General features: G+C 48.3%; 1 protein-coding gene across 1 annotated transcript in view; it reads left to right on the plus strand.

Moving 5' to 3' along the window:
- LOC124613832 (titin homolog) overlaps window positions 1-16,149 on the plus strand; it is a 1,109,199-nt gene that overhangs the window by 869,785 nt on the left and 223,265 nt on the right. Inside the window, exon 27 of the mRNA XM_047142555.1 lies at window positions 3,209-3,368. Coding sequence (XP_046998511.1) covers window positions 3,209-3,368 — 160 coding nt within the window. The remainder of the gene's footprint in view (window positions 1-3,208; window positions 3,369-16,149) is intronic.

Below are 16,149 nucleotides of genomic sequence, written 5' to 3' on the forward strand. Positions count from 1 at the left end.
TGACACCAGTAGACCTCGTGACAGAAGGTTTCTTAACCAGAGACTATTTCTTTCGGAATACACTGTGTTGCATAACACAGGTTGTATTTTTTCGTGGCTTTTTTGAGTTACAATGATCAGTATGTAGATGTTCTAGTACACTGTAATTTGTCACTTTGTCAACCAATCACAGTAACGCCTCTGTACACCGTGGATCGGAATCCATGTTAATTTACACTTCCCCCCTTAACTGTCTGGGTAAGTCAGTTCAAGAGTCGGTGGGAGGCAATGGTGTACCACCTCCAACACGACCGCGATTAGCAAAGCACTGTTGCCTTCAGACCAGTCTTCGGCCTGATGACAATTTTGTTTACAATGCTAAGCGCAACTTTAATTTAATAATCCAAATTTGCTCTTGCGTGAGAAAACAGCAACTGCATGCGTTACGTACAGGGGATTCCAGCTATGAGAAAACTTATGCATCGGAACCAGTTTGTATGACAGGTTGATTACATCTGTTTGGGGTATGATACAGTGCGTTGGGAATTTTTATTTCTATTACAACACTGACTGCAATCAGTACACAACATTAAATTGTAAGCAACATAAGAAAAACAAAACTGTATTTAAAATTACACTGCCAGAAAAAAATAGTACGCCTGGGAAGACGACTTCAATTCTTATCCTATGACGGCAAATGCCGCCTGTTGGATAGTAGATGTGCTGATAATGTTTTGAACGTCGTGCGCCGACAGACACCGTAGAGGCACAGCTAACGGAGCGCCATCTGTGTCTACCGTTTAATAGAAAATGCTCTCAACCAGAAGGTTCAGTGTGTTGCAGACGTGTGAATCAGGCAGGCAGCTATAGCACAGAGAAGCACCCGTGCTTCCTACAGCCAGCCAAGTGAGTGAGTTTGAATCAGTGAGAGCATGGTCCTTTCGGAGAACTGCCACATAAGCTGGACGTGGTGCGTCAGCTGTGCAACAATGCTGGTGCCAAAGGTCACGTGAACATTCCCACACCCGCAATTCCGCTGTGTTCAACCCTAGTCCAAAAGAAACATGTCGACCGCAGTTTCGGAAACCGGGAGTTCCCCCCTTACGTCAGACATTTTACATTTGCATGTGACAATACTCTGTTCCACATTTCTATTTTTTAGTAATAAAACAAGAGTAACAATAATGATTTGCTACTGGAATAATATGAACATAAATCGAGGAAAAGAAAGTGGAAACAATTTAAAAATTTAAGAAGAAGTTGATGATAGGAGAGGTTTTTAATGGAAGAAAGTGTCCCATTACCTGGCCTTTGGAGGTGGGACGAAATCGGAACAACTACGGGCCAGTCCCAGATGGAGCAGCAATTTGCTTAGACCTAAGAACAAATGATATTAATATGTTATTTACAATTTTTCGTTAAATATAATATGTTTGTATACATTTCTCATACTAATTTTACTGTTGGTTATTGGCAATGTCATGGCTTTCCCTGTGGGAGGGAAGCCTCGGAAGTTCGTCGAGCCTCGCCTCAGTAGGAAGTTTCAGCTCGGGGTATGTGTGTAATGTACGCCGTTATGAAGTTGAACTTGGCAGTTATTTACACGTCATTATCTGTAGTTACAATCGTTATACATTTCATATCGCTGGATAATGTTCACTATATATACAGACAGCACGCTTCATGTGGTGCGGAAACAGAGGTATCTATCCCTTGACGCAGCTCCTGCAGCCCGTATGTCGGCGCACCGAGCCGAACCGCCGCCTCCTGATGGGGGAGACCGCCTCTGTGAGTTGCCGGGCGACCTGACAGAGGAGTTCCCGCCATGCGGAATATGTCGATAGCGAAGCGAGTCAAATGGTTCAAATGGCTCTGAGCACTATGGGACTTAACTGCTCTGGTCATCACTCCCCTAGAACAGTGGTTCCCAAGAGGTGGTCCGCGGATCCCCAGGGGTCCGCGAGCTATGCCAGAGGGGTCCGCAAGATGCTATTACAATAAAAAATATATTAAATATATTTCGTATGATAACAGATTTTTTGGCCGCTTCCTGCATGAGCAGAGCTTTAGCGAACGCTAACTCTGCGTCTAGCGTCTTCCTAGAGCCAACTGACACTAGCACACTCCAGCGCAACACCAGTACACTCAGTTTTAATTTTTTCCTCTCATTTCCAGTTCGTACTCAATTTTTATTTTTTAAAGGAGTTTGTTATACTGAACACCCAGATTTGAAGACAAAGATTTTGAGCAGTAATCAAAAATTTAACAATAACAATGATGGCTAAATTGAAAAAGTGTTAAGCTCAAAATTTTTTGAATAATGAATATGTCAATGTTTTTTCTAAGTACCAAAAATAGAAAAAGTATAAAAAGACTCTTGATTTGGCTTTTTCAGGTACTTGATACTGTGATATGACAAGGTACCAATCATGCTCAATGAGGGGGTTCTGGAGAAAATTTTGTTGGGAACCCCTACCCTAGAACTTAGAACTACTTAAACCTAACTAACCTGCGGACATCACACACATCCATGCCCGAGGCAGGATTCGAACCTGTGACCGTAGCGGTCGCGCGGTTCCGGACTGTAGCGCGTAGAACCGCTCAAAGCGAGTCAGGGAAGCAAAGCAAGTCACAGATATAGACCGCGCTTGGCACACTTATATTTATGTTCCATTCTAAATTTTTCATCTTGCATTTTATACCCTCTCTGCTTCATTTTACCGCCCAGACAGCAAAACCCATGTGCCACTTTTAGTGTCTCATTTTATAATTTAGTTCCTTCAGCATCGCGTGATTTAACTGGACTACATTCCATTACCAACGTTCAACATTCGTCGATGTAATCTTATTACCTACTTGCAAGGGCCTGTCAATTCATTCCAGCTGCTGTTCCAAGTCAGCGGCCATCTCTTACAGAACTGCAGTTTCTTAGTTGTACCTCAGAGTTCGTTTATCCTTCCTGAGCTGTGATTGTCTTTCGTAGTTTCTCGTCGGTTTCCTTGACCACGACATCAGTGTACAGACTAGACGACCCTGTCCTGGAGACACCGCCGTCGCTATACAGCTGTTGTACCTCAGAGTTCGTTTATCCTTCCTGAACTGTGATTGTCTTTCGTAGTTTCTCGTCGGTTTCCTTGAGCACGACATCAGTGTACAGACTAGACGACCCTGTCCTGGAGACAGCTGCAGCGGCCCGCCCCTATTGCCCCGTGTCTGTCTGTTGTTGCAGAGCGCCGCGGCCGCAGCAGCACGGGCGTGCGCGCGTGGAGCGCGTCGCCGCGCACGTCGCCCACGCCGGGCCGCCGCCTGGGTCCGGCGCCGCAGCTCACCGCCTACCGCGCCGCCGCCGCCGCCCCCAGCGCCTACTCCGGCTACTCCTCCTCCTACAGGCGAGTAGCGGCGCACCGACGCCCCTCTCACTCCTGACGCCTGCGAGAACCATTCTGAGAGTAACGTCCGATCGATAGCGAAATGGAAACCGCTGTGAAAATCAAAAATGTTTCATTTGCAGCTGTTAGCTACATCTTCCAGCTACTTCTCTGCGTAGTCACCGCTCCGATTTAGACATTTGCCGTAGCGTTGTACCAACTTTCCAATACCCTCGTCATAGAAGGACGCCGCCTCTGCTTCCTGACAATTCTCCACTCTGGTCTACAGCTCGTTGTCTGCGCCAGACCGTTGCCTTCATAGCCAGTGCTTCATGTGAGCAGAGATGAAACTCAGGGAGAGTCAATTACGGGCTCTATTGCGGGTGATCGAACACTTTCCATCGAAAACCCTGCAACAGCATCTTCATCGCCCCTGCAGAGCTCGGCCGAGAATTATCGTGCCAAAGGAAGCGCATGACAGCTATGTTATGTGGGCTGCATGACATCAGGCGAAACCTCACACCAGGCACTCATACTTTGACGAAGACACAATTGTTCTAGGCATCTTTACGTGCTCACTGTGTGCTCAGCACTGAAAAGAGCGACGTGGCACGATCGACGTGCATACTAGAAACACTGCCCAAAGAATCGGTGCAAAGCTTCATCGGATTTTCACTGTGGTTTCCATCTCGAACCCAATCGGGCCATACTTTCCGAATAGCCCTCGTATATGGGGGACAACATATCAAGATTGAATTCGGCGGAAACTTACCAATTTGTATAACATCCCAATTCATACAAAAAGGAAGGAACGTAAGAAGCTGGCAGCCGAAGCCTGTTCCACATAGGAGACCGTTTCCTGTATACCGTCTTCGACGTGCAGAACCCAAACACGCCAACTGTAGTTCAGATGTTGCGAGGTAGTTAACCCACTGCCTGTTGGCATATTGTCCCAGACGGGTGACGATCTTACTAAAAGGTTTTACGCTTGCCAGTTTCTCCAGAGTGACAGTCATTGAACTATATGAAATAAAATCGTCATAACTTCTGAACGGTTTGCGTGAGGACGTTCAAACTGCACAGTTGGCCGCGGTGTATGATGGGAATTGCATACGCACGCGCCCTGTTGTTCGTTTAGCGACGAAGCCCACTTTCATTTGGGTGGATTCGTCAATAAGCAAAATTGGCGCATTTGGATGACTGAGAGTCCGCATTGCTCGATCGAGAAGTCTCTTCGCCCCCAACGGGTGACTGCGTAGTGTGCAACGCCCTGTCACGGAATAATCGGTGCGATATTCCTTGATGCCATGGTGACTGCCGAATGGTACGTGAAGATTTTAGAAAATGATTTCATCCCCATTTTCCAAAGTGACCCTGATTTCGACAAGAGATGGTTCATGTCAAACGAAGCGCGACCCCATCGGAGCAGGAGAGTGTTTGATGTCCTGAAGGAGCACTTTGGGGACCGCATTATGGCTCTGGGGTACCCAGAGGCCACTGAGGGCCTCGATTGGACGCCATATTTTCCGGATCTGAACACATGCGACTCCTTTTTTTGGGGCTGTATGAAAGACAAGATGTACAGCAATAACCCCAAAACCATTGCTGAGATGAAAACAGCCATTCAGGAGGTCATCGAGAGCATCGATGGTCCGACGTTTCAGCGGGTCGTTCAGAGGTTCGCTGTTCGTCTGCGATACATCATCGCCAATCATGGCAATCATATAGAACGTGTCATAACCTAAATCTGAATATTTGTTGTGACGTCTACATGTTGAATAAATTGTGCGGACGCCGTAGTTTGTAACTAATTTACGTTTTTTTTTTCACATATTTTTATAACTGCCACCCCGTACATAAGCCTGTTTCTATAGGCCTCAACGGACTCTCGCCGAATTAAGCAGCAGAAAACGAATGATCTCGAAAATGGCTTCGAATTTTGCAAAATTACGACCCTCGCTCAACAAGCGATACCAACTAGCCTGAAGGCCATCCCTCGTGGATGGGCTTGTATAAGAAACTCCTGCCAGCACGAGGCGACGTGGCTGCTGCCGACACAGACAGAACCGGCAAAAAGTACTCGCGCTCTCGCCTTCTCGAGTCTCTGCGAAAATGACTGCAAGAGACACCACACACGCGCGCTCACGTTGTCGTAGTCTGCAGATACGTGTTCCCACTTTTTAATTTTCTGTTTTAATTATTTATTGATTTATTCTGGTTAGCGCCACCAGGCCAACATTACATTTAACCAGGTGTTCATTATAATCACATACCTTGACGGATGTTGTAAATACACTTATATTTAGTACTGGATACAGCACTTAAAGTACCACAACATAAATAGAGGGAACCAGTACTAGCTACAGTAGGAAAGGGAGCTTATCGTAATGGTAAGTGAAATACTGGCTACGGTGAACGCACACTTCGATTGTACGTCCAGTAATTTACGACATTATCAAAGTTGTGAGAGGTCGTTGCTATTAAAGATCTCAAATTGATTCCACGACGCATTCACTTTTCAAACTGTCGGACGAATGCCTTTCAAATAATGTATTTCACTGGCTTTCAGTTGGGACTGATGACCTCAGATGTTAAGTCCCATAGTGCTCAGCGCCATTTTGACTTTCAATTTGGTTCAAATGGTTCAAATGGCTCTGAGCACTATGGGACTTAACTGCTGAGGTCATCAGTCCCCTAGAACTTAGAACTAATTAAACCTAACTAACCTAAGGACATCACCCACATCCATGCCCGAGACAAGATTCGTAGCGGTCGCGCGGTTCCAGACTGTAGCGCCTAGAACCGCTCGGCCACTTCGGCCGGCGACTTTCAGTTTCTTGGAAGTTGTATAAAGTGATGTTCTAAGCATGATATAAACAAATTATCTTTACTCTTGTGTTAAAACAGTTTATAGGTTTCATTCGTATTGTTTCTAAAATTATTAAAAGTTACATTTGGGGAGGAAGGAAAAATTAACAAATCGCGACCCCCAGAACGGAACGCTTGACCGACGACTCACTCTTGAACAACTCAGCTACAAAACCTTACCGTGTAGAGTAAGTAGTTGCTGGTGCGGCAAACATTGTCCGTATCAGGCAACACAAAAACGGTCTCTAATAAGTTTAGGGGCTTTCCATTGCGTTTACCAGGCATTTCGAACAGATCGTGAGAAACTTTTCAGTCTCCATGTGCGCCATTCACGTCTTCTGTACAACTCTGAGACCACTCTTTCAATGGCTAGACACTTAGTATAAAGAAACTGTGAATTATAGGGTAGCTGTCACTCTGAGCGCAGTTACAAATCAAGTTCTGTTTTAGATTTAGCAGAAGCAGACATGGAAAATTTTTATTAGAATCGTAACAAGTTGAATTTTATAAATACGAGTATGACAATCAACAAATAATCTAGTGTCACGAAAGTTACTTTTCCGAGTGAAACAGCGTCGAGGTATTGCACCTTCTAACAACAAAGGAAAGCCAGTTTTTTTTCTTTTTGTTTCTTTTTTTCAATTCGGCACGATGTATGAATGATTTTGATCCATTGTCGGCTTAAGAAGGGGGCTGACGGTTGTGTTATGTACAGTGATGAGCCAAAACATTATGACCACCTGTTTAATAGCTTGCTTGTCCGTCTCTGGAACGAAATACATCATTGATCCTACGTATCAGGTATCCGACATTTGTTGATAGGTTTGTGGAGGTATGTGACATTAGATGTCTACGCACAGGTCATGTAATTCGCGTTAAAGAACGAGTCACTGGTTTGCGTTCGCGCTGATGGCGCCCGATAGCGACCCAGATGGGTTCCTTAGGATTTCTGTCAGGCGAATTTGTTCACCGAGACATCAACGTGAATTCACTATAATGCTCCTCGAATAACTGTAGCACGGTCCTGGCTCCGAGACACGGACATGTATACTGCTGAAAGGTGACATAGACGTCGGGGAAATCATCAAGCAGGAAGGGATGTGTAAGTGGTTCGCAACCGTCAGCTTGTCTTCGATTACTATCACAGGTCCCACGCAAGCGCAGGAGAATGTCTCCCACAGCACAATACTGCATCCACCAGCCTGCGTCCGCGACGCGCTGAACATTCAGAGCCGCCGTTCACCTCGATGTCGGCGTCTGTAGAGACGACCATCGACCTGGCGTAGCAAAAATGTGATCCACTCGGAGAGCCGACACGTTTCCCTCGATCGACGGTCGAATGCCGACGGTCCCTTGCCCTCCGCAATAGTCACTGACGATGTCGTTGGTTCAACATGCGTTTTCGGTTCAACAATGTACGATGAAACACTCCTGCTCCGAAACACTTGTGCGTGCACCAGCATTGTGCTCTTTCGGCAGAGATGCCGCAGATCATCATGTATCCTACTATACAGACAAGCCTCCGAACCCGACGTTCTGTGAAGAGTCGTGGACGCTCAACCATTTAGCGCCTAGTGGTAGCTTCACTACCCTTCTTTTCTTCTACAGACATGCTACGTGAATTGGAGCTGCTATCAGTAAAACAAAGGCGTTTTTCGTTGCGATGGGTTTCTTCTCATGAAATTTCAATCATAAATTTTCTCCTCTGACTGCGAAAACATTATTTTGGCACCCACCTACATGGTGAGAAACGATCATCACGATAAAATTAGAGAAATCAGGGCTCGAACACAAAAATTTAAGTGCTCATTTTTCCCGCGCGCCGTTCGAGAGTGGAACAGTAGAGAGATAGCTTGAAGGTGGTTCATTGAACCCTCTGCCAGGCACTTTACTGTGAATAGCAGAGTAATCACTTAGATGTAGATGTACCTCTTTCTGTAGATGCTCACGACACTAGCACTTATACATTCGATCAGCTTAGCAGTTTTCGAGAAACTCGTTCGCAGGCTCTGCGTAATAATAATCAGCCGTTTGTCAAAACCGCCCATCTCAATAGTTTTTCCCATTTGCAGCCCATATCTTCGCTAGGGTGATCTCCCGTCCGTGTGTGTTCCGCTTACATACTTTCGTCACCAAGCCACGTGCTCTCAGCGCCATTCGGCGGCATCCAACGTCACGATGGGCAGCGGTCCTAATGTTCTGGCTTCTTAGTGTATGTAGGCGCTGCTCACCATGCCTGACGAGCTGACTTTCTTATCTCATCATTTCGTTATCCTATCGCGCAAGACTTCAAAACAGCTGTTATGCATTCTAAGTGAAGAAACTTAGTCGCGATATTCTCCAATTTTGTCTGAAAGCTCCGCCACTAAAGCTCATGAGGCAGCTGGTCTACAGAAGCAGCCGATTAACATGTCTAACCCAATCCCCTTCCCCCACCTCCTCTTGTTCCTCCAACATCTCTGCATCCTTTACATTGTCCACAGGCTTGATGCCCCCCCACCCCCTGGTTTCCTCCTTCCTCTCCACCCCCCACCCGTTGCCGTGCCTCTATCGCTGTATCCCTCCCTCTCTCCAGCTCGACACCCTCCATCATCAGGCCAATTTCCAGCACCTCCCCCTCCCGGATGATGAACTTTGCCGCGACATCTACCCTTCCTTCCAACTATAACCTGGCCTTGTTCCCCCCCTCCCCAGGGTCCCCCTTTTTCCTTTCCCCTCCTTCTCCCACAGCGGATTTTCCTCCTCCCCCCCCCCCCCTGAGCCCCTGCCCCCATCCTTGCCTCTTTCCATCCCATGTCCCTCCCTACCTGGCCCTCTCTGGCGCGCCCCCCGCCCATCTCCCCCCCTCTCGTCCCCTCCTTCCCTTCTTCCCTTCTCACTCGTCTCCTTGCACCTGACAGATCCTCCATTTTCATCATCGTCAGTGAGCCACGTCAGTGTTGTGTTTAGTGCTGTTTCTCCTGTGCGTCGAGAGGTGTGATTTTAGTTGTGTGCTGGCCGTGAACCTAGTGTTACTGTCAGTGTTTGTTATGTGATACGCCATCCATCAATACTTTTATGCTCCGGTCATACTGTGCCTTGTTTCTTTTAATTGTCCCAGTGTGTGGTTTTTGTGTGTGCTACTTTTTTACGGTTTTTATCTCTATTTTACATTCGCCACTTTTTTGTCCATTGTCTTCCATGATGTTCCCCTTGTCTGTATCTATGTTCACCATGTTTTCTCCTTTGTTATTCTTAAATGTCTTCTATTGTTTGTTCTATGTCTTTCGGCTGAAGAGCAGCGCATATGCTGCTGCCAGCCCACCCCGATGGGGAATTGAAATATAATAAAAGAAAAAAAAAAGTCTGACCCAACTATAACGCACTTCACATAATCGATATACGCAATAACCTCACTACATGCAATAGAGTTCTTCGCGGAAGTAATTATTCATTGGTCTTTTTTTTTCCTTCCATGTCAGACAAAGACAAAGTTGTTATTGATGTTCTGTAAGCAATAATATCACGATAAAGCGTTAACGCCATGTAGTTATGAGATGGCTCTCTGGTTGTCTTTCTCTTAAGCGAAAGATAAACTATAGTATCGTGGGGCAGTGAAAAGCAAAGGATTTCTGAAGTAGTATTCTCCTCGGGTGAAATCTTGACATATGTTTATTGGATGTCGCTCAATTATACTCAGAAATGGTTTTTGTATGATCACGAATGACTGGGTGCGATGTTTCTGCCGGACTTAACACCAAGAAAAAACGTGTAAAGATGTATAGTCTTCTGCATGAATGAGAACGTAGCCTTTTCCGAAAGCTTACGGTTTGTTCGCCAGAACAGATATCTCGTATTCTCGACAAAAGTGAGAAACGTTAAACTATATCCAAAATAATGACGTAACGCTAGTAGTATCCTGGTTTTCTTGTAAAAAATAATCTCTGATCAGGCCTACTATCGATTAAACTCGTCCAGGCGATAGAAACGTCACCTGGCGAGGAATGACTGCTAGTCAAACACGCACACGCTACATGTAGTATCAGTGACCCTGCTGTCCATGTGTAGTATCTGGAAGGTGCGCGGTCTATATGAGTTTGACCGAGGGCAGATTGTGATGGCCCGGAGGCTCGGCACAATCATTTCGGAAACTGCACGACTTCGAGGAGTGTCTTCAACACGTGGCGAAACCACGTTGAAAACACGTCCAGACATCGTGGGGTTGGGCGGCCACCCCTCATTACACATGTCGGACCCTTAGGCTGTTAGACTGGTAAAGCAGGACAGGCGGCGAACTGTGTCTGAACACAAAGTGCACCGAACGCTCCTAATGATGGGCGTCCGCAGCCGACAACCCATGCATGTGTCAATGTTAACATCACGACTTCTGCAACTACGACTGAAGCGTTACCATCGGCACTGGACGTTGGCGCAGTGCCAGAGCGTTACGTGATCTGATGAATCCCGATACCTTCTTCATCATGCCGATGTGTGGGTGCGAATCTGGCGCCTTCCAGCGGAACAGCTCCTCGACACCTGTACTGCGGGGTGGAGATAAGCTGGCGGCGACTCCACGATGCTCTGGGGAACCTTGAAGTGGGTATCCATAGGTCCAGTGGAGCTCGTGCAAGGTCCTATGATCGCCATGGAGTATCGTACACTGGTTGCAGACCTCGTATACCCCTTCATGACTATCATGTTTTTCCCAATGGCAGTGGCATTTTTCAACAAGATAATGCGCTATGTCACAAGTTCAGGAGTGTTGGAGTGGGTCGAAGAACACAGTGGCGAGTTCCGATTGATGTGCTGGGCCCTCCAACTCGTCAGAGCTGAACCCGATCATACACATTTTGGACGTGATTGAAAGTGACGTCAGAGCTCATCGCCCCCTCCCCAGAATTTACGGGTATTAGGTGACTTTTGTGTAGATGTGGTACCAACTCCCTCCAGCGACCTACCAAGTCCTCAGTGCTTCCATGCCACAGTGCGTCGCTGCTGTTATCCGTGCCAAAGAAGTTACATACCGGCAGTGCACTGGTTCCTTAGCCTTCGTGTGAGCTAGTGAGCATTGATGGGATAATGTATAAAATACAAGAGTTGTAGCAAAAAAGTGGTTTTCGAGAGACGGACGTGATAGTTATCAGTCAAAGTAGTCTTCTATTCACCAACTTCCTGACGCACAAAAGCAACTGTTTTATTGGAAATGAAATGAGCGTTTGGCGTCAGTGGCCGGAAGACCCCTTACGGGGCAGGTCCGGCCGCCTTGGTGCAGGTCTTATTACATTCGACGGCACACGGGGCGACCTGCGTGCCGGATGGGGATGAAATGGTGATGGAGACGACACGACACCCAGTCCCTGAGCGGAGAAAATCTCCGACCCAGCCGGGAATCGAACCCGGGCCCGTAGGACGGCAATCTGTCACTCTGTCCACTTTTTTTTTTTTGCAGTGTAAACAGTGTACATAAAACTTAGTATACAGAATCGTAACTGAGTCAGTAAAAATATATGAACTGCCGGGAATCGAACCCAGGACCTTCTCTTCACACAAAATTATGGTCCAAATACATTCCCCCTTTTTTTGTTTTTTTTTTTTTGTTTTTTTCCTCTGCCAACCTTTTTTTTATATAGATGGAAAAAGGCGTCTTTCAGTTACGACAAACAAAATTAGAATGTACATCCGTAGCAACAACAGAACAAGAGTTCCTTCTAAACTATGAAATAGAATTTGAAACCAATAGTGTGATGATAGATAATAAAGAAAAAAAAGTAACCAAATCCCGCACGCCATTCCATGTGCATAGCCCATCTGCGTACAGATTCCATGTTCCAAATTGGTACAACATTTCGCAGCGTGTGGAGCCCCATGAAGGCGGCCATCCTCTGCCCGGTACTCCCCAACTGTGAGGGGGGTTATCGAAGACACTGCGCAAATAGTTGGCAAATAGTTGTCGGTATCGGGGTGTACACTCAAGTGTGCTATGACTGTCCTGGAGAAAATGCCAGTAATCAATTACCATCTTCTCATCATCTCGAAAGAGGTAGTATATGGACATGCCTTTAAACCATGTGAGAGCCGGCCGAAGTGGCCGTGCGGTTAAAGGCGCTGCAGTCTGGAACCGCAAGACCGCTACGGTCGCAGGTTCGAATCCTGCCTCGGGCATGGATGTTTGTGATGCCCTTAGGTTAGTTAGGTTTAACTAGTTCTAAGTTCTAGGGGACTAATGACCTCAGCAGTTGAGTCCCATAGTGCTCAGAGCCAACAAAACCATGTGAGAGCGTGAGTCCTCGCAGGTGGGAAATAAATATCCTCTGGACAAAGGAGGAGCCGTGGCTCAATTGTGCGAGGCGCGATACGTAGGTAGCAGGCGAGGATCTTCTGCACTAGCAGCCATACCTCTGACGCCGATCCACATGTTAAACGGTGTTCGTCAGTATCCACCAGGTGGCAACGTGGGCAAAGGGGGGAATCCGCCATCCCAATAGCGTGCAGCCTTTGTCGTGTTACAACCTTCCCGTTCACCACCTGGTACCACGCGGCTCGTACCCGCGTGGGGAGGAACGGCTTCTGGACCGCTCTCCACACTGCAGGCCATAGGGTCGTAGGGCTATTCCTCTCAATCACATTGCGAGGGATGGACCTTAGCAGCAGTCTGTAAAAGTCTCTCGCCTTGGGAGGGCGAGTGTTGGGAAGGTCTGGGTGCACGTAACTATAAAGAATAAATGCCGAGAGGTGCGAGAGGAGGGTGTAATGTGCGCAACCGTGACAGGTGGCAGAAGAGACGCCGGCAGCAATTCCTCTAACAGACGACCCGTAAGGGAAGCATCTTTGTGGGTCCACAATTTCATCATTGTGCACAAGTATAATGCTGTAGCCCTCGCTCGTACATTTATAAGTCCCAGTCCGCCATCAAGCGGAGGGAGGGTGAGTGTTTCGTAGCGGACTTTGAATAGGTGTCCGGCGGTAAGGTAATATCCAAACGCTGCTTGCAGTCTGTGTTCCATCGCTGTAGATATCGGTAGGACCTGGGCCATGTGGATCATCTTAGTTGCCACGTGAAGGTTGAGGTATTCCACACGCTGTAGGAGGTCCATCCGTCGAAGTAAGTTCCGGCGAACTTCTGTGCGTATTGCCTGTAGTAATCGTGCATAGTTCATGGCAGCCGTGCGGCGCACATCCTGTGTAAATGTTATGCCCAAGAACCGGATCTTGTTAACTAGTGGGAGGGGGGCTAAAGCGTCCTCCTGTAGACCTCTCCCAATGGGCATCGCTGCCGACTTGGCCACATTCATGAGGCTGCCCGCTGCCAAACCATAGCGATTGATCCATTGTATCACGGAGCGTACCTCGTCACCAGATCTGACAAGTAATAGGTCATCAGCATATATCCTGCAGTGAAAGGTGTGATCCCTCAATGACATGCCCGAGAGCCTGTGTTTCAACCCTCCGACAAGTGGTTCGAGTGCGATCGCGTAAAGGATCATGGAGAGTGGGCATCCTTGGCGAACTGACGGTCGGATTGGAAAGGGACCCGCAATCCGTCCATTCACCAGTACACGGGATGCAGCTCCATGGAAAAGGCGCTGAAAGATGTCGAGAAAGTCAGGCGGGAAGCCCATGCGGGCCATAACGGACAGAAGGAACTTGTGGTGAACTCTGTCGAAGGCGTGGTCGAAATCAATGGAAATCAGAGCAGCTCGAAGGCGACAGGATGTGGCGATGGCTATTAAATCCCTGCATTCACTGGTTGCCGTTTGCATGTTGGTCACATGAGAGGAGTAGGGGCAGAACCTTCTTTATGCGGCTGGCGAGTAGTCGGGCGAAGATTTTATAGTCCGAGTTGAGCATTGTAATTGGCCTGTAGCCCTCGACCGTCCGACCTCTGGAAGGCTTGTGTATCGGTATAAGGAGACCTTCCACGAATGCAGGTGGCACGTGGGAACCGGGGGTCATCAGTTCTTGGTACATGATGATCCATCGGGGCATCATGAGATCGCGGAAAGTACGATAAAACTCGAGCGGCAGTCCGTCTGGCCCGGGAGATTTGTTGAGTGCTCCCTTGTTAAGCGCGTCCTCGATGTCGTCTCGTGCAATCCCACCTAACAGCGTCGCCGCTGCTGCATTGTCGAGGGTGTGCGACACGTGCTGCAGTATGTCGTGATCGTTCGCTTCCTCGTCCTCTGTATTCACTTCGTCGTAAAACCGGCGATAGTGATCTGAGAAGGCTTCTGTAACCGCCGCCTGAGTCATTACGACCCTACCACCTGGCAAAACGAGGTCCGTGATCAGCTGCTGTCGGCGTCGGCGGCTGTCGAGCACGATGTGATGCATAGACGGGTTTTCTCCTTCCACTCGGTCTTGACGTCGCGATCGCACTACGACCCCCTCCAAACGTTTCCTCGTAAGAGACAATATTTTACCTTTAATTCGGCGGCTTTCCATCTGTCGGTTTGGAGATGGTGGTTGGCTGTCGAGTTCGCGAAGCATCGTGTAATAAAAGTCCAATGTGTGACGATGCCAAGCTGCGATATCCTTTCCGAATTGTGTTAGCACACGCCGAAAAGCTGGTTTTGCACAGTCCATCCACCATGCTAGAGTCGATGGGTATCGGGGAAGACGACGTTCGCAATCCAGCCATGTGTTCACGATAATCTGACGGCATTCCGCGGCTTGAAGATGTGCCACATTCAGCTTCCATGGTCCTCGGCTGCGCCATATCCGCTGCTGTTGTAGAGTGAGTGTGCATATGAAAGCGCTGTGATCGGAGAAGGCAAGCGGCCAACGTTCGGCGTCCAATACTCCCGGTGCTAGAGCTCGTGAGACATAAATGCGGTCTAGGCGACTGGCGGAGTGACTAGTAAGGTATGTCGGCCCGGGACGGTCACCGTGCACTGTCTCCCACGTGTTAAAATCGCCGCCGAAGATATATTGCTCGAAGCGGCTGATAAAGAGGGGGGCGATATCCTCCGAGTAGAACAGCGATCGTTCGCGGCGTTGGTCAGTTCCTGATGGAGCGTAAATGTTAATGGTGCGCGTGCCCAGTGCTGTGATCGCCAGCCCCCTTCCTGACGGAAGGTAAGTCACTTCTTCGATGGCAATTCCGTCGCGCACTAGTATTGCTGTACCGCTGCCATTCCGGTCCGCCGGTGACACGTATGTCACATGACCGTAGAAAACGGGGAGGGCCGCTATATATACTTCTTGCAACAGGGCAATGTCAACATCCGAAGAACGAAGCATCTCACGCAGCAACTGGATCTTCACTGCCGTTCGTATCGTGTTGAGGTTAAGCGTGGCGATACGATAAGCTTGTTGCCGAACCGCAGGTGTTAAGTTATCCATTAAGCCTGGAATTGCCTATGGCGCTTCTGACTGTATTGACACCTCCGCATTCCCTCAAACCTCACCTGCAGTCCTTTCTAGAGAGCCGGCGCCAATGCCGTGGGCCCTGTTGGCGTAACTTGCATGGTTCCGTCGTCGTCGTGGTCATCCGCCCACGTCGGGGAACTGAAAGCGAGATCGGCCTCCCTAGCTTCCTCAGGACCAGGCATGGGTGCCTGCACACCAGAAGGTGGTGGGCAGCATCTGTCCTGCATCTCGGCATCCGATTTTGCCACTGTAGAAGATGTGGTTTGTCCTCAGTTTCGTTCGATCGTGCCACACTGCAACAGATGGCGGCTGCCTCTGTGGTAGCGTCGTCATTGAAGGTGGAATCGTCATGCTCTGGAGGCTGTGTCGCATCCCGTTCGGAAGTTGCTCTACGCCTCCGCTTCCGTCGCTTCGGAGAGCGTTGCTTCCTGGTGTGTCCTTCTGTGTCAGACGATGGCAAAGATTCACGACGTTCCGGCACAAAGGCAGCCGTAGGCACAATAAGCGACTCTACGGCCATGCTATCGTCATGTATGTTGTTATCCGTCGACGGGGGCGGCGGCATCGGAGTTGAATCCGTAGCTTG

This window comes from Schistocerca americana, chromosome 4, assembly GCF_021461395.2.
Source record: "Schistocerca americana isolate TAMUIC-IGC-003095 chromosome 4, iqSchAmer2.1, whole genome shotgun sequence".
Classification (NCBI taxonomy): domain Eukaryota; kingdom Metazoa; phylum Arthropoda; class Insecta; order Orthoptera; family Acrididae; genus Schistocerca; species Schistocerca americana.